We start from the raw sequence: 19,675 nt of genomic DNA on the forward strand, positions 1-19,675 counted from the left end.
ATTACACTTCAACCCATTTCCAGAAATTTATTGTTTATATCTGACTCCCTTTTGTTAGGATCTGGTCGAAAGATTAGCAAAACAGATTGTATAAATTTTTAATTTTATCTTGTACTTAATATTTTTCATGTAATTATTTGTACTTGTAAAGGGAAAAACGTAATGAGTAACCTCACTCTATATATATATGTATATTATATTTATCTCTTTATAAGTTAAAAATAATATTTAATAAAAATTAAAAATTTATGTAATTAATTTTGCTTACGTCAGTATTTTTCGTTCAAATTTAATGAAAGGAATTAAATATAAAGTGAGAATATTTAAAGATGTATAAATGCAATTTCAATTTTTTTTGAAAAAGTGTAATTTAAGAGGGAGGGGGTGAGTGTGGGAGGTTGTTTTGACATGTTACTGTAGAAAAAGTGGGTAATCCAACTCCAACCAAAGCAGTATCATCATTACATCAAACGTGTGTTGTACGATGAGTTAGTTTGTGTGTTTCCTTCAATGGTACATTTTTCAAACGTTGGAGTAATAATATATACATATATATATATATGTATATGGGGTTTGTGTTGAAATTATGTGGTTCATGTGCCCACCGTCCTATGTGACTGAATTTTCTTGTACATTCCCTATCGGCTCCATTACTTGAGAAGTTGACTTAAAAAAAAGGTGTTTATATAGTTTTGATTCTCAAACAATTAAAGATTGAAATTTTGATTATCAAAGTTTTTTTTTTTTTTTTTGGCATTTTTAGTCTTCCGTTAATAGAATCGTTAAAGTTAACAGAAGCTTCATTTGAAAACAAAAAAAAAAAGAGAAAAGTATTATTTTAGTCCGCTAAGTATGTTTAATTTTAATTTTAATCCGATAATTATATCTATTTTTGTTCAGGTCCAGTAACTTAGAAAATCGCTTACTTTTAGTCCTCTGGCAGATTTTTTGACAATTTTACCCCTATGCAACTTTTTAAAGGAGTTTTAGTCCATATGCACTCATAGGGATAGAATTGTCCGAAAATCTGTCAGAGGACTAAAAATAAGCAATTTCGTAAGTTACTGGACCTAAATAAAAATGGACATAATTATCGGACTAAAATTAAAATTAAGCATACTTAGCGGACTAAAATAATACTTTTCCCCCAAAAAAAAAAACCATTTTTGTTAAGATTATATAAAATTTTGCTGCTTAAATCAGTTTTTTAATTTTTTCTCTCTTGAAATTTGAAAAAAAAAATAAAAAATGGGTGCAGTGAACCAAAACTTGAAAAACACCACAAAATAGAAGGAAATGACTATTTTTCCTTTTCAAATGAAGCTTTCATTAACTTTATCAGTTCAAGGACTAAAAACTCCAAAAGAACAATAACTTAAGGATCAAACATGCAACCTCAAATTGTAGGAGGATCAAAATTGCGTAAGTAACTTTCTTTGAGAACCAAAATTGCAATTATCTCATATAAAAAAGATCATAGCTTGAAAGGTAATTATTTTCTTTTTCCCGTTTTTCTTACCATTTACGTGCTACAAGTAATCTGCTCCTAATCTTGTCCCACATACAATACCGGTTTATACTATCACCCAGTTATTTCATGAAACAAAGTACATACGGCCTTAAAGCTGTTGGCTTCATTTTTGCCAACTAAACAAAATGAATGAAAATTCATATTTTGACTTACTACTAACTTATTGCAGATCAAACACATCTGTTCCGATCAAACTATCCTTATACGTAGTTACATTCATTAATGCACGTCAGGAGGTGCATCTTCACCCTTATAAAAGTAATTTGGTCATGAAAAGATTTATTTAACCTGTAATAGGTCAACAGTAAGTCAATAATAGATAATCATATATGAATTTTCATTATTATTTTTCTTTTAGTAACGTCGGCAAATTCGTTGAATTTTAATTAAAAAAAAAGAATTTTTATTTGTTGAACGCAAATAAATATCAACGATAATAGATTTAATTTTTCAAATATCATAAAAAAGAGAGGTGTAATTAATCCTTAATTTAACTATCAATTTTAATACAAGAAATAGGGAAAAATATTATTTTAGTCCGCTAAGTATGCCTAATTTTAATTTTAGTCCGATAACTATGTCCATTTTTATTTAGGTCCATTAACTTACAAAATTATTTACTTTTAGTCCTTTGGTTGATTTTCGGACAATTTTACCCCTATGAGTGCATATGAACTAAAACTGCCTTTCAAAAATTACATAAGGGGTAAAATTGTCTGAAAATCAGCTAGAGAACTAAAAGTAAGTAATTTCGTAAGCAACTGGACCTATACAAAAATAGACATAGTTATCGAACTAAAATTAAAATTAGGCATACTTAGTGGACTAAAATAATACTTTTCCCCAAGAAATAATATCATAAGTTACTTTCCGTCCACAATAATAAGAAAAAGAAAAAATCAGCTTTTATGAAGTTTTAATGGTATATGTACCAAACTAGTCAAATTAACTACACGAAGTTGACATTCATATTGAAATGTTTTGTCATGTGATGCTACTTCACCGCCCACTTATCTGTTACTGCTAATCAATAATACCAGAAATTTGAATAATAGGTTTTTCGGTAAATTCAATAAACTTCCCTTACATTTGTCATAATTATAAATATTCTCTCGTTACTTGAAAAATTTATAAGTATTTTTTGATGTTTGAAGAAATTATGTAATTTTTGAATGGAGGTATGAAATTATCAATTTTGCCTTACTTAATTTTTTATTTAAAAAAAATTAAAACTTATAAAAGAATCGAATAGGGTGGATGGAAAACATTTTAAAATTATCCACTTAATCAAAAAAAAATCCAGAAAATTTTAAACAATAAACAAGACTATGCTTTAATCAACGACGGCATTTTTGTCAGTTCATCATAAAAAATTGATAAAAACATAATGGATTGAACTAATTGTTAGACAGTTGTTAAAATCAGGGGGTATTAGTAATTTTTCAAACAATAAGGGAGTATTTGTAATTATACGAACCAAAGGGGAGATCGTTGTAATTTACCCTAAGTTTTATTTATATCGACTCAATAGTTTTATTTACTTTAAGTTACAAATGAACAAATTACCCCCTTATAAAAAACCAAATAGCAATTTACCTCCGTATATTTTTTAAAGTACAACAAGTTACCTTCCTATGTTTTTTAAAATGAAGCAATTTACCTCCCTGTATAAGGAGGTAAATTGCTTCATTTTAAAAAGTACAGGGGGATAAATTGCTATAATTTTTTTTTTCATAGAAGGTAATGTGCTCGTTTTCAATATCACATGAGGATAAATTGCTATTCACCCATTTCTAATATGTAATCAACTTATAGAATGTACGGAACATGATGGGGGAATCATAAATCCATCAAACATCACCAAAATCCAACATAATTGCTGGCAAATTTTTAAATGTAAGATATATGCATTAATAGATTATTGAATGCGAGAGTGAAGGGTTTATAAAATTATCTCCAACCATTGATTCAAATCACGAAAAACGGCCAAGAAAATTGAAAAAATTGTAGGAAAAAAGATGTTGGATTCTTCGAAAATTTGATGCAATCAAGCCGATGGGGTGTACTTGTAAGATCCATAGAATTTCAGAAGACCCAGGTTTTAAATCGTGTTTTCAAAAGAACTGGAAAAAGAATTAATATTTTCTGTATTTTTTCATAAAAAAAAATTACATTTATTGATACGGTGGTTATACGAAAATTGCTTAATATTTGGTAGTTGACCATATTATAAAATTGTCGCACAGTAATAAATTATGTGCACTTCTACAATAAGAAACATAAACGATCATGTAATAAGTCATGCCCAACTCGAGATCACGGAATTTCAACTTAACCAGCTAAACTACTCGCGTCGGTCCAAATAATATACAGATTTAGTAACCATATCTTCCAGCTTTAAGGAGTAATATTTATTAGTGAAGTTAACATCTTATTATTATTTTCATGATTTTTTTTTAATGATAATTTGATTTGATCAACACCAATATATATTTAACACATAGGTAATGGTTGTGTATTTGATATTTATTAAATGAGGCATTAAATTATTTAATTGATTTTTTGATATAATTGTATAATTATTTTTTATAAAAAAATAAAAATAAGGATAAATTATATTTTACCATCCGAATTATATTCATTTTTACACGTTGCATCTCAACCTTTCTTTCTTCTTTTGTCAATTTACCAACTCAACTTCGCGAAATTTGCACTTTATCATAAATGACCCTTTTTTTAGTTAACTTTTCCACTTGAAAAGCATTACATACAACGAGTATATGATATTTACGGATAATGTAATGTAATATTTTTCACATATGCACTGCATGTAATATTTTTCCTAAAAAAAATCAACAAGAAAACGACTGTATAGGCAAAGTGCAAATTTTGCAAAGATGAGATAATTATAAGTTGACATAAAAAATAAAATTAGATGATAAAGTGTAAAAATCGACGTAATTCGGATTCTAAAATATAATTTATTCTAAAAATAATATACCAAAAGAAAACTTATGTTATATATCCAAGAAATTAAATTATTTTACAATACAAAAACTATTGACATCTAAAATATTATTATATAATGTTATATAATGTCAAGAATCAAATGTTAAATCAGATGTGATTGATGAAAGATAAAATATAGACTATGAGATGGACCAATAAAAAACCTTCTAATAATACAAACGCAATCTTTTTGTCAATTCAATAAAAACAGACAAAAGAAAATAAATAAGAAAAATGAATATTAAAAATATTTATTTTAGTAGTATAGCAAAAATATTTTAATCATTTATGAACTTTTGATTGAAGTTAAGCTAATTGCGGTTTACAGTCTTTTTTCTATAAAAAAAAAGTTAATCGTTATAACACATTATTTCTGTATGTATATAATTTTTTTATATTTTTAAATATATTATAAATAAAAAGAATAAAATCAACAAATCATAATTAAAAAATAAATAAAAGAAAATCAACTTAAGATATTAATATATTATTGATATAATAAAAGAATTTATATAATGATATTAAAATAACGTGGAGTCGTTTTTTGTAAAAATTACTAATACTAATAATGATAGTTACAATAAATTTTGAAAATTATCGAATTAGAGGTATAATTGTCATATTTAATCGGTCTTTTGAATGGTAAAAATAAGAAAACATTCTATTACTCTGTTTCTACGGAAAATCTGACAAAGTTTATTTAAACCCTTGTAATTTGAGTTCTAATGGTTCAATTCGCATTATTCTTTTGTAAACTAAAACTAAACAAATAGGAGCCATATCATGAAAATATGGTGATTTTTGGAAGAGTATGATTTTTGAGAAAATATTATAGTACGTTCGAATTTGTTCCGGTCTAACCAAGTTGTACTAAAACTTAAATGACTCACTACATGGAGATCCAATTTGTATGATTCTTGTTGGAAATAAAACTAGGCACAAATAAGAATATTTTGAGTGAAAAATGAAGCCTGTAGCGGCTATATTTCTATTTGGAAAGAATTTGTACAGTAAAGCAGAGTTGCTGTAACTTACATTTATAAATGTAACTTACATTTACCCAAAAAAACAGAGTTGCTGTAAAAAATTGTGCGAAAAAAAAGTTAAGAAAAAATCGAGAGATAAATATTTATATTTTATTGTTATTTGTTGAAAGTGTGAATATTAAAATAAATATATTTGAAATATTATTAGAAGCTGGATCAAGTGGAAAAAACGCACACTACCAATTAAAACTGTGTATCAAATTAACTTGACATAAAACAGTATTAACATTGGGTAGCGTCACATAAATTGATAGTACACTAACTTTTGTTTCAAATACTTTTTATATCAAAATTTTCTGCTAATGACTTTCAAACACTTCCAACTTTTGAATATCTTGAAACGTCTTTCCTACTTTTTCTACAATTCCACTTTTCAAACAGCATTGAGGTTTTTGCAAACACCGCCATATAAAAGAAAACAATAAAATTTGGAATGAAGAGTAGTTAGTGGCTGTGAAGATTGGGCGGTTTGGTCCTCAACAATTTGTGTCCACACCAAATGAATCTGTGCACTGTGTGCGAATGAGTATATAAAGGCCCCCTACCCACACCATCCTGAGATTCAGGGCCCATCGTTCTTTGCAATTTTATCTTCAGAAGTGCTCGCTGCCCATTGCTGAGCTGTTGAGGAGAGGGAGTATCTTTTGAAGAAGAAATCGAAAAGGGGTCTCTTGAATTCTAGTTTTTCTGGGCAGCCATGGCCTGTAGAATTGCGCACTCGAGCTTCCTTTTCCTGGTATGAAATCCTCTTTGACTGACTCTAGTCTATCTGTTTGATACACAAGTGTAAGATGCATGGGAGTTGGTGATTGGGTTGTTTTTGATGTGGTTATTTGTTTTGCTTATGGTATGTTTCTTGAATTTGTTAGGGACCCCAGAAAAGGCCGACTGAGGGCAACAGGATTTTCCCCCAGAGTTCAGCTTCATCAGGTAATCGTGGTGTTCTTGCAAGTGTTTCCACTAAATTTAGTTTAATTTGTAAATGTGGGATGAGGGTCTGAAGTATTATGTGGCTTGGTTTCTTTAGTTCCTTAAGTTTGAATGCTAACATGGTTTAGGAGAATGGTTGTTTCCGCCGGTCTGAGAAGCTAAATTTCCACAATTACACATTTATGTAAGTCTGTCATAGGCTGAATTTTGAAGTGAACCAACTGTTATCTAAGTTTCAACTATAAGATAGGATGATATGTGGAATAAGTTGTGGTAACCATGGATTATGTCTCCCTAAATATCAAGCGTATCTTTTGAACTGCTGCATGTGAAAGAGATGACATTGGTACAATCTTGTTAAATTGGAACTGACTCTGTTCACAAGGGTTATGATGATCCTTGGTATGAGGCTTTATGTTATAGAGTTCTGCCTTCCAGGATCAGATGTATTATTGAAATCATAGGGTATCAACGTTAGAAGCCGTGTTTGCATTTTCACATCTGAAGGGTACACGACTCAGGAAGAATGTAGTGTGCAAGTGCTCTTCCAGTATTCAAGAATTTGGAATTTCAGATCATAAGTCTTTTAATGTACATCTGCAATTTTTCCTTGAATAAAACAAAGAATACGAAAGCAATTTGATTGTCTTTTTCAGTAATAAACATCAAATCTGTTGTAATTGCATGACTAAAATCACTTCTTTCTGGATTCTCATTATGAATGATGAACATATAGGTGCATATCTTCTGAAGTGGGAAGGTCTACCTCAAAGAAGAAGCAAACAGAACCAAAGTCTTATATCCTTCAGAAAACACAAAGTTGTGAAAGCTGTGGCAGTCTCTGTGGCACCACCTCCAGCAGACAGTGCAGAACACAGGCAGCAATTATGTCAAGAATATGGTTTTCGGCAGATTGGAGAAACCCTTCCCGATAATGTGACTCTGAGGAACATAATTGATACACTCCCAAAAAAGGTACTTACTGTCTTGTCACTCATATGTACCCAAACCTCTGCCTGCTGCAACAATTTTTCAATCGTCATCCTAATTTTATTCGTATGTATATTCTTATGAAAGGTCTTCGAGATTGATGATGTAAAAGCTTGGAAGTCTGTGTTGGTATCTGTCACTTCCTATGCTTTGGGGATCTTCATGATTGCAAAAGTACCATGGTATTTGCTTCCTCTAGCTTGGGCTTGGACTGGAACTGCAGTTACGGGGGTTAGTTATGCTCTTATATTTTCCGTACTTGTCATAATGCTGGTTAATCAACTGAATGGCCTCTGACATGAGGAAAAAGAAATTTAAGAAGTGTATTTGCAAAAGAGAGGGTCCTGGCTAAAATATACCCACCTCTGCCTAACCAACATATAACAGTTCCTGTTGACGAAATGTTGCATGCTAGAAACATTATAAACTTTTTTGATCTGTTACTTTCTCTCTTCGCTTCTGACTATCATGCAATACTTCCATTTCATTTGAGTTCTTTTTATTCTGATGTATAGTTTGCAAACTGTTTCAGATTCATTTTCCCCCTGTTGGTGCAGTTCTTTGTTATAGGACATGATTGTGCACACAAATCATTTTCGCGGAACAAATTGGTCGAAGACATTGTTGGAACTCTGGCCTTTCTGCCACTGATATACCCGTATGAACCATGGCGATACAAGCACGACAGGCATCATGCAAAAACAAATATGTCAGCATCGTCTCTCTTGACACCTTTGCTTTAATATAACTCTATTCTTGACACCTTTTCATTATATGTAGACCTTGCAATAGCACAGATATATATATATATATATATATATATCACAGTGGCTTGAGTTTTCCAAGCAATTGCTGCCGAAAGTTTGCATCTTGCTTAACATACCAACATTGCACATGTGAAGTTTCTTAAATGTTAATTCTGATAGATAGGCAGGTGAAAACGTGTTCAATAAGAACAATTTTTGTGTTGATGAAGTTTTCACTAAATCCAATGGCAGACAGTGATAGAGACAACTGAACTAGAAGCATCTACCTTTAATATTGTCTTTAAAACTGAGTTGTATTAATTCTGAGTCAAAGAAATACTCAGTCACACTTCTCTCTTATCTGTTCATGTCAATGTCGTGGATATTTTTATGAAAACTTGGAGAAATTAGGGGCTTTCTCATCTTAAGCTAGCCTATGAGCAAATTGGTCTATTTGGTTTATATATGGAAATCAAAAAATAATTGTCCATCAGTTTGATTAGTTTATGATATAATACCGATCTATGAGGAAATGGGAGAAAACATGAAATATGTAGCAAAAAGTTCCCCTTGTAGAATTAACCTACATATCTTTAACTGTCATGTTTGTATGATTATTCTCTCAATATCTTAATGATGGTGTCCAAAGTGTTGTAAACTAGTCTCACAGAGACTGGAGTGGCAATTTTGCATTTGACTGTATCCACAGATACTAGTTTGTAAACTTCACAAACTTGACAGCATTTTACTGGGGTAAACTATAATGTTTAACTTGCTGTGTGCCCTTAAAAACTAATATCTATCATCCACTGTATAGCAGAGATACAGTTGCAACTTGCTGCGTTTGACTGTATGCACGCTGTGTCCAAAAATTGCAGTGAGCTATAATGTTATATACTAATTATGAAATTGTTGTAAACTTGCTGCATCTTACTCAATTTCCCACTCTCATTACAGGTTGGTAGAGGATACAGCATGGCAACCTGTTGACCCAGAGGAATTTGATTCTTCTCCAGTTCTTCGGAAGGCAATTATATACGGATATGGGCCATTCAGACCATGGATGTCTATAGCACACTGGTAATATCATCTGGGGTAATTATTTTAATAATATCCAAAAAAAGAATTACGAAAGTAGTGTTGTTATGAAATTTTTAAGGAAATAGGCAGCACCACATTTTTAATAGCGGCACCGCGATTTCAAATCACGGTGCCTTTTCTTATTGAAAAAAAAACAAAAATTCAGTGGCACCGTGATATCAATTCGCAGTGCCATTTTCTATATAAAAGAGAAAACCTTGGATGTTGTTGTCCTTAAGGGTTGTGCCTATTTCATCTTTAAATTAATAATACACATGGTTTATCAATTAATATGATACAGATGGTTTATCAATTTTGATGGTTAATAATATGGGTAAACACATTAATATTTTTTGAGGTTAGATCAAATTACACAAAAAAACCGTATGTGTTTTATATTAAATTAAAATTACTTTTTCCTATAAAAATATATTCTAATAGTAATAATAATAATTTTTTGCCTCGGTATCGTCACTTCAATTAAGTCACGCGATATAATTGCTGTTAGTTTTAATTTCATTTCTTTTAAAATATAAGTTACGAATAAATTGGCTCTTAAATGTTTTAATTGGTCATTTACCTTCTTATTATATTACGTCGTTTCGAATAATAATTTAATTGTGTATGTATATTATCATCTTTCATTTCTTCTTTTGTTTTTTTTTAAGTAAATTACGAGTTCTATTAAAATTTGGTATAATTATAAATACTTTATGGTTTGAAAATTGTCACCAATACCCCCTGATTTTAACAGCCATATAACAATTAGCTCAATTCATTAGTTTTCGAAACGATGTAATCTAATAAGAAGGTAAATGACCAATTAAAACATTTAGGAGCCAATTTATTCATATTTATATTTTAAAGAAATAAGATTAAAACTGACAGCAATTATATCGCGTTGACTTAATTGAAGTAACGATACCGAGCAAAAAATTATTATTATTATTATTAGAATATATTTTTATAGGAAAAAATAATTTTAATTTAATAATAAAACACAAACGGTATTTGTGTAATTTGATCTAACCTAAAAAATATTAATGTATTTTACCCATATTATAACCATCTAAATTGATTTTTAAATTGATAAACCATTTGAATTATATTAATTTATAAAACATGTGTATTATTAATTTGAAGATGAAATAGACACAATTCTTAGGGACAAAAACATCCAAGTTTTTTTTTCTATATATAGAAAATGGCACCACGAATTGATATCGCGGTGCCACTGAATTTTTGTTTTTTTTTTTTAAGTAAGAAAAGGCACTGCGATTCGAAATCACGGTGCTGCTAATTTCTTTTTAAATAAAAATGGCAGCGCTGCCTATTTCTTTAAAAATTTCATAACAACACTACTATTGTAATTTTTTCTTTTTGATATTATTAAAATAATTACCCCAATCATCTGTGGTTAAGTGATAAATATTATGAGTATGAACTCTATTTCACTGGAGTTCACTATAAAATTGTGTAATGTAATTGACATTATGAAGTGCCTTATAGGTTAATATGTCACTTCGATTTGAAAAAGTTCAGACCTAATGAAGTTAATAGAGTGAAGATAAGCTTGGCTTGTGTGTTTGCTTTCATGGCAATTGGGTGGCCGTTGATAATCTATAAAACTGGCATCATGGGGTGGATCAAATTCTGGTTGATGCCATGGTTAGGTTATCACTTCTGGGTACTGTTTCTTTCTCACCTCCTTGATATTTCTCAATTGCTCTGTTCATTTGGTGACCAGTATAGGGTTTGCTTGTCATGAAAAGTAATGACATACTTTATCATATGCTGCAAGAACTAAACAGGATAATAGTGTGAAATTGATTGGATCAGAAGTTATTGGCTTAACCTTTGGATATGAATTAGCGGAATATTATATTTTCGCGATAAAGATCTCAAGATGTTGCACACCCTTAGTGGGCAATAGACCACACGGCATTCTGTAGCCTGGAAACTACAAAGCATACTTAGACCCCAATGCCAACCACACAATTAGGCATTTCATTTCTGCATATATTTAATTCTTGAATTATAGGAGATTCTACATCCTTACTTTATAACGAGCAGGTCATTTTCATTGTGCTTAATCAAAGATTACTATGGCGTTTTCTGGCCAGGTTTAATGATCCAGCTTTTTATATTTGTGATTGATTTGCCACCAAGCTGCTTTTTCATTTTAAAATATCTTGTCTAAAATATTTTCATTTCCGTTGTTTTCTTGCTGATATCCCTCTGAATCGTTCGAGAATAACTTCTATTTAAAGAGTTTGTGTTCCTCATCTAGACAGAAAGCATACCTCCCTATTCGATATGCCCTCTTATTTGTATGGATCCTTTGCTGACATGCAACTAACATATCGTCTGTTCGAATTTGAAGATGAGTACTTTCACAATGGTCCATCACACAGCACCTCATATACCCTTTAAATCCTCGGAGGAGTGGAATGCTGCTCAAGCCCAACTCAATGGCACTGTCCACTGTGATTATCCCAGTTGGTAATACTTTCATATCTCCCGACACTATAAAAACAAAAAAAGTTTATCAGTTTAGGAGTAAAACCTTTTCTAGACGATATTGTAATCTGTGAATACTTTGTAGTCCCTTTCCCTTTAGCTTTTCATACAAGGCCACTCATCTAACTTCTACAACTTAGTGAGAAAATCATATTCATTCACATGTGTTCTTTACCAAAGATTTCGAGATTTCATCAACTCAATCACCTGCTTATCAATCTGTCACATTCACAAGCAAATTGATAGTCTTATTTGCATACTCATTTTAATACTCATTATATATATATATGACAAGGCATGTCAAGATACAAAACAATTGCTAAATTATGGTGGTGAGCTGTGAGAAAGCCTCCTTCAGTTTATGATTAAGAGTGAAAAGTCATCTAGTGAGATAGGAGTAGTAAACTGTTGAACTTTTTCTGTTGCAAATAATAATCCTGCATGTTTTCTTGACAGGATCGAAGTTCTTTGCCATGATATTAACGTTCACATTCCTCATCATATCTCCCCCAGAATACCAAGTTATAACTTGAGGGCAGCTCATCAATCCCTCCAAGAAAACTGGGGAAAGGTAGTCTCCATTTTGCTTTTCCATTACTCTTATTATCATCATACACCGCTACCCTGTTAGCTCCCTCTCTCCACGGCCCGGCCCCAAAAAATAAATTTGATAAATAAGGGGACATTGATCAATATAGTTTTTGCACAAATTTTTAATTATGTATACTAACGCATTTTCAATATCCCATTTTCCCAATGCTTCAACAGTACATGAATGAGGCTACATGGAACTGGCGTCTGATGAAGACAATTTTGACTGTTTGTCATGTTTACCACAAGGAGCAAAACTACATCGCCTTTGACGAGCTCGCCCCTGAAGATTCTCAACCAATCACATTCCTTAAAAGAGTAATGCCCGATTATGCTTGACTTATTGGAAGCCGTCCACAGCCATTTTTGTCGAGTCTTACTCCTCTACAGCATTTACCGGTCAAGTCAGGTGTGGTAGCATAGGAAAATACATATCAGCTTTCTCATCTCTGAATAATTCTTTTAAGTTGCATGTCTTAATATAGAGTTGCTTCATTAAATGTATCCATGACCTTCAATTTCCAATTCAATTTTCTAATAAAAAAACTCTACTTCTGTCGTAGTATTTTTTTATTGCTGAATTAGAGTGAACTGTTGGGAGCATACATAAGACAAAATGCATAAAGTCTCCCTGTGTTTTAAAAAGTTTGCAAAAAAGACTCTCCTATTGTGATAATTGGCTAAAAGTTCCCTTGTATTTTGTAAAACTTAACTCAATCGCCTCCTCTCAGTTAAATTCAACTTGTATTGTTAATTTTTTAGAAAATAATCTTTATATCCTTACTTAATATATATAATTTCTTATTTTAATGACCGTTGGATTTTCTTTGACTAAATTTTGATCGATAGATTTAATTAATTAATCTCAACCGTTAGATTTAAACAAATAAAATGTCTAGATTTTTAAATTATTTAACTTATGTTATATATAAATAATTTAAAAAATTTAAAAATATATTATTATTATATATTAAAAAAAAACTAACTACCCCACCCCACCCCCCATTGCCCCCACCTCCACCATCTCGTCGCGACGGTGCAATTTATTAAAATTGTTGTATCTCCATAAAGTTTCTATCGAATTGAGTAAGGCCGGTCTCGTTAGAATCTTCTTGAAGAGACGAGTCTGATGGTGATGGTGTGAGACTAAAATTCGACCGCATAGAGACTAATCGACGGCAAACATGTTCGACAGTCTTAGCTTGAGCCCAGTCTCTCTAATTGACGAAAACTCAAATTGAACATATGAAAATGTTCGTCTTGAAGAGAGGATTCGAATGGTACCATTGGCCGTTGAAAACTCATCCGGACGGCGTCGAGAACTTAGAAACAAGTTTCCGGTGAAAGAGGGGCCTAATTGTTCAGGTTTTTTTTAATTAATTTTAATTTTATTAATTCAAATATATTTTAGTTAATTAAGAATATTTTAAATAATTATAATAATTAAATAATTTAGCTAATTAATAATAATTATTGTAATTAAATATATATTTTAATTAATTAACAATTAACAATTACAAAATTATTTGAATTTAAATATAATATAATTTAATATTAAATATTAACAGGATGTGAACTTGGGATTAGACAATAATGTGTGTGAATGCATAAAATGTTTTTATATTGGTGATGCATTAATTAGACCTTGGTTTCAGCTATTAGTTATCTCATTTGTTGTGCAAATTGCCGGCAAGGGTCAAACTTCTCTTCATATTTTTTGTGGGGCTAACTTCCCACTACATGATTTTGAATTTGAATTTGAGAAGCATGATCTTTCTATTATTTTCTATGGATGGAAAATGGTGGGGTATGAATTTCAAGCTGATTTTCCATCCCATTTTTCTCCTTTCCACCATTAAAAAACAGTGCTCAGAAGCCCATTAGGTAATAGAACGAAGCGCAACTCCACCAAACTGGTTGACCTAATGAACTGCTCCCAATGAAGCAGCCAAGTTAGCAGTTTGAACTGCCCACATGCTTAGGTTGTCTCCTTTAGGAATCTGGAATCTCAAAAAAAGGGAATAAATAGTACTGCAATGTCCAAGTACTACAAGGATAAGAATCATCTTTAGAAAAGTAAAAGGTCAAAGAAGATTGTTGATAAGGTTTTTGTTCAAAAGGAGACTTGGCAATGACCCTTTTTGGGGGGTCCCAAGAGAACCACCAAACCAGTAGAAACAATTTGGCTAGGATGGATCTGCTGCTATACATACATACATTCCATTCAATGGTCATCAGTGGCCCGGGTGTGTTGCATCAATTCTGCTATAGGAAAAAGTCCATACATTCATGTAATAGAAGCAAAGACATGTTTCAACATATGGTAGTTAAGCAATAAATTTTATGTCATTATGAGATCTATACAACACTCAAAACTTCAGACAAACACTCGACTCGTTCTATAACCTACTGGCATTGAAACCTTAATTTCAACATCCAGATCTAAGCTCAGTCATCCATCAAGCTAAAATATGTCGATCGCACGTGGGTTAACCTGCAAAGAATCACATAACCGGAGAAGGTCGGGTCTCCCACACATTGAAGACATTTTCCTCACTGTGTAACGAGAAAAGCCTATCACCCCCTATCGAGAAATCACAAATGGAACCACCGTAGCTGTTTCTCAGCCTAGACGTCAACACCCAATCAGGGCCGGAGAACACTGATATACTATCATTCATTGATGAAAATAGCTGCCCCTCGTGCAATGCCAGTTTTGGGTAGCATGGCTCATCAACCATTTTTCCCTTCATCAGTCGACTTCTTGAGCTCCAACGGACTGATCCAACGGAACGTCTCAAGTCCATAAACCCTAAATCCTCGTACTCATTCACCACGCATACAGAATGAGTTTCCTCCATAGCTATCGCATCTCTAACCCTTCGCTCGTCCGTTAAGGGCGCCCCAATGTCAGACCACAACCAAACCATGCTTTTGTCCCTAAAATCCAACAAACTAATGTAACAGTTGTCCTTCCTTGGAAATAATGTTGCTACCAACAAACAGTTGGTACCATGTAGCCATTGCAGCTTGTCGGCCTCTCCAAGCGACCATCCAGCCGGCTCGTAGAAAAAGTCGACCTGCTTTCCGGTCACTTGGTCCCATACACCAATGCCATACTCATTGCTCCTACCTTTACAACTAGAAAACAACTTATAGTCCGAGTTGAAGCTCAAAGCGCCACCGGTATAGCTCTTCACCTGATTTTCATGCGAGACACGGAACTTATACCTTAATTCTCCGGTTAACGAGCTAAACAACCCGATGCCTCCTTCATCTCTGCCTAACCTCTCACAAGCACTGATCACAATGTTCTCTAAGTTGACCCAAACGGCATCGTTCACCCTCTGGTAGTCAAGACTGATAGGATGGTGCTCCTCCAGCATCCAATCATAGATGTGGACCATACTACCATGAGCCACGCAGCATCCGCCATCGGGGCTGGCCCGGATGGCCGTCCCATCTCCCGGTGCTAGACCCCGTATCGACCGGGCTAGAAGGAGCATGTTCCCGTCGAATGGGCCCCACTTGGCAGCCCTGACATGGTCCAAGAGGCCATAAAACAGGGCCTCTCTGTATAGGAGTTTTTCAGGAACATTTGAGGGAATGTAAAGCTCCCCAGTCCTGAGGAGGTCAAGAAGGACAGCAAAGCAATCCGGGTTCCGATCAATGAAGTGCTCAGTCGTCGTGGTGCCGGCATTGGACTGGAGATCCCAATTCTCATCAAACATAGCTCCGAAGAGGGAGTTCCGGCCGGCGTTTGCCAGCGTCGTGGCTGTCGTCTCGAAGACTCTGCCGCCAACATTGAACCTCACTCTGTCTTTCTGAACACCCATGATTCTTGAAACTGAAGAGAAACACAGAATCCTGACCCGAAGTCTAAATTTTTCACCAAAACCCCACAAACAACGAAACGCAGAACACGATTTCTTTGAGCAAAATACTTCTGTTCAATTCTGACCAATTTGAATTTCAAACAACTACATGTAAGGAAAAGATCGACAGAAGATCATACAGACAGACAGTTCAAACCAAGCGAAACACAAAGGTAACGAAATCTTTCAATTCACCATAGTAAAAATCCAGGATCCTTAAAAAATTACAAGAACAAAACTGAGATGAAAATTCAACGAAATCCTATCTCAGAGCTGAGACAAAAACAGGGGCAGCATCCCAGAAACAGCAAAAACAACGAAGAAAAAACTCGAAAACCTGTCAACTGTACGTCGAATATTTGCAAGAACAAAAGATTTGAGAGATGGGTTTTTAATCTTGTTTTGAATTTGAGAGGAGGAAAAATTCTTGGAGGCGGTCGGCTTATTTCAAAATTGACTCTGTTTTTTGATCTTCAGAATTATGAGTCTTCTGGACATAACTGATCTTTAAATATTATATATATCAATTGGTCTGCAGATGGGGTCCAGTTTGTGGAGTGCTAATCTTCTTTAGTTTCCAGCCGTCCGATTCAATCAAGAATTGAATCAACGGTGTGAACAACTCCTGAAACATGTTATTTTGGGCATGGTGGTTAAGACTTAAGTCTCTGGTGTATTCATGAAGTCAATTCAGCTCAGCCATATTGCAATAGAAGAAGAGAAATGGGATTGGACTTTATTTAATTTTTGTCCTCTTGAAAATGATATATTCAATTGATTGTCTTTTCAAATTATTGTTTTAGATATTTATAATAATTATAATATCTTAGTTAGGTATAAACATATTGTGTTAAATTATTTTAAAAAGTAGGATTAATTATACCTAAACTCTCTCGTAAAATAAAAAAAAAATACTCTTCACTTCAAAAAAAATCTTTCAAAATTTTTCCGAATAATTGTCCCATTTCATTAGGATCTAAACAAAATATATTAATATTAAAATAAAGAAATATATGTATATATATCTACTATTATAAAAGAAAATATTTTGTCATATCAATTTTTAAATTTCAAATTCATTCTTTATTTTATTTTTTTTCTTTAAAAAAATTTGATCAAATTAATAATTTTAATATTTTTTAATAATTTTATAATTATATACATAAACTTTCAATTTTACGCGTAAATACCACAAATATTACATGAAGCCCAAGAAAATAAGACCAAACCTTCGGCCCACGGAGGGGTCCATCACGGAGGAAGGACCTCAAGGGCCCATGAAGGATATTTGTGATCAATATTTATATAATTATTTACTACTTTGAAGATCATAATACTAACGTATTTTTTGCAAATTCTCGTTTCAAGATTTGGGATAATCTTAGCCCAAAAATATTATTGAGTTGGACTAACTTGAATGAACAATTTTTTGCTCACATCGCCTGTATTTAGTATTTGCTAATTATATTTTTATACTTATAAGAGGAATAAATATAATTCATATAAAGTCAAAAAGATGTAATTATAATAAAATATTATTACCTGAACTATAACCATTGAGTTAAAAGTATTCATCAATAAAAGAAAAAAAAACACTATTCATTATTTTATTTTTTTTGTGTGTTAAGTTTTATATAGCCGTTTATTTATCTTTACAAGTATACAATTATTGCTAAAAAAATATTGAATGAACGGTAAAATTAAAAATTTATATAATTATTTTGTTGATATTAGTATTTTTCGTCTAAATTCTAAAAAATGAATCACTTATAAATAAATAATTCTCGAAAGGGGTGTGAGTGTGAGAAAATATTATTAAAAATCAAGCAAGCCCTAGAAAAATCCAAAGATGATAATTTCAAGAAATGTCATCATTAATCCAACACTTATCATTATAGTTTCTTGTTAATCTATCAAGAAAAAGCTATTGGTTAGCATTTTTTTCCTCATAATTAAATAATTACTTCAATATTCAAATAAATTAAGTAACATGTGGATTCGATCAACATATTAATATAATTAAAAATAATAAATTAATATATAATAACTTTATATAAAATAAGACAAATAATAATACGTCTAGTGAGACTCATTCTCATAATCTCTAACGTGTTAATAGAATTTAAAATTTCAACCTTAATCATTAGTATGAATAGAAATTTCAAAAGTCAGTCTTAAATTCACTTATAACCATTAGACTAAATTACAACGATCTTCCTTGAGGTTTCACATAATTATAAATATCCCTTTGTTGTTTGAAAAATTATTAATACCCCCTTAATTTTAACTGTCGTTTAACAATTAGCACAAGCCGTCAGGTTTCTATCTAAATTTTGTGGTGAGCTGACCAAAATGCCCTAGTGAATTAAAAATTATAATTTTATTTATTTTTTAAGTTTTTTTTGGACTAACTGGATAATTCTTTATATAATTTTTAAAATTTTTTCATCCACAGTGTTTGATTTTTTTATAAGTTTTTTATTTTGTTTAAAAAAAATAAAAAAATTACAATTAGGGCAAAGTTAACAATTTCATACTCCCATCTAAGAATTATATAATTTTTTCATGTATCAAGAAGTAATTGTAATTTTTCAAATAACGACAAGTATTCGCAACTACGATAAATTTCAAGAAAATTGTTGTAATTTATCCTAACCATTACAGCCATCTTGATGAAGTTTTTAATCAGTAAATTGTGAATTGTCAAATCATAATATGATAATATCATAAAGTTGAATTGGAATTATTAGCCCACATGGGCCATAACTAACTTCCCAAATATCAATATTAAATTGATCACTCTTATTTATTACATGCACTAAAATGCTCATTTATAATAATTTTAGAAATCATTCCAATTTTATGTTTTGCTTTACACTTTATAATAATTGGTTTTTAATATTTGAAAATACTAAATAATACAATTTTATCCATCAATCCCTTTGAAACAAAGTAATAAAAAAGAATAATTACATTACTCTTTTTTTAAATTTTGGGTAATTATATATAAATTGATTGTGGTTTAAAAATTTACATTTAATACCCTTAAGGTTTGCTTTCGTCTAATAAATGAGTCCATTCAGTAATTAAAATTTACTGAATTTGATGATATTAATTAAAAAAATTGAATTAAAACTCATATTTACCTCCGATTGACTTATTACTGATTTATTGCAGGTCAGATAAATATTTTTATAACCAAATTACCTTTATACATCTTCACATGTTAATGCATGAGGAAACATATTCGACAGTTATAAGGTTAGTTTAGTCACAAATCTTTGTTTGACCTACAATATATTATTAATAAATCAATCAATGATAAAATCAATTTCTATTTAATTCTTTTGTTAATAT

The 19,675-nt window shown here is 31.6% G+C and overlaps 2 protein-coding genes across 2 annotated transcripts; one reads left to right on the plus strand and one right to left on the minus strand.

Annotated features, from left to right (window-relative positions):
* The first annotated feature begins 6,024 nt into the window (after window positions 1-6,024).
* On the plus strand, window positions 6,025-13,005 carry FAD6 (fatty acid desaturase 6). Its single transcript, XM_011081121.3, has 10 exons — window positions 6,025-6,322; window positions 6,456-6,516; window positions 7,253-7,491; window positions 7,594-7,737; window positions 8,064-8,215; window positions 9,210-9,332; window positions 10,842-11,019; window positions 11,716-11,834; window positions 12,309-12,423; window positions 12,621-13,005. Exons 1-10 carry the CDS (start codon window positions 6,284-6,286, stop codon window positions 12,780-12,782), a joined length of 1,332 nt encoding a protein of 443 aa, XP_011079423.1. The 5' UTR covers window positions 6,025-6,283; the 3' UTR covers window positions 12,783-13,005.
* Window positions 13,006-14,692: 1,687 nt separating this feature from the next.
* On the minus strand, window positions 14,693-16,798 carry LOC105162939 (BTB/POZ domain with WD40/YVTN repeat-like protein). Its single transcript, XM_011081119.3, has one exon. The coding sequence runs from the start codon at window positions 16,277-16,279 to the stop codon at window positions 14,948-14,950; it is 1,332 nt and encodes a 443-aa protein (XP_011079421.1). The 5' UTR covers window positions 16,280-16,798; the 3' UTR covers window positions 14,693-14,947.
* Between the last annotated feature and the right edge of the window lie 2,877 nt (window positions 16,799-19,675).

This window comes from Sesamum indicum, linkage group LG5 (assembly GCF_026168435.1).
Source record: "Sesamum indicum cultivar Baizhima isolate 11 linkage group LG5, ASM2616843v1, whole genome shotgun sequence".
Lineage (NCBI taxonomy): Eukaryota > Viridiplantae > Streptophyta > Magnoliopsida > Lamiales > Pedaliaceae > Sesamum > Sesamum indicum.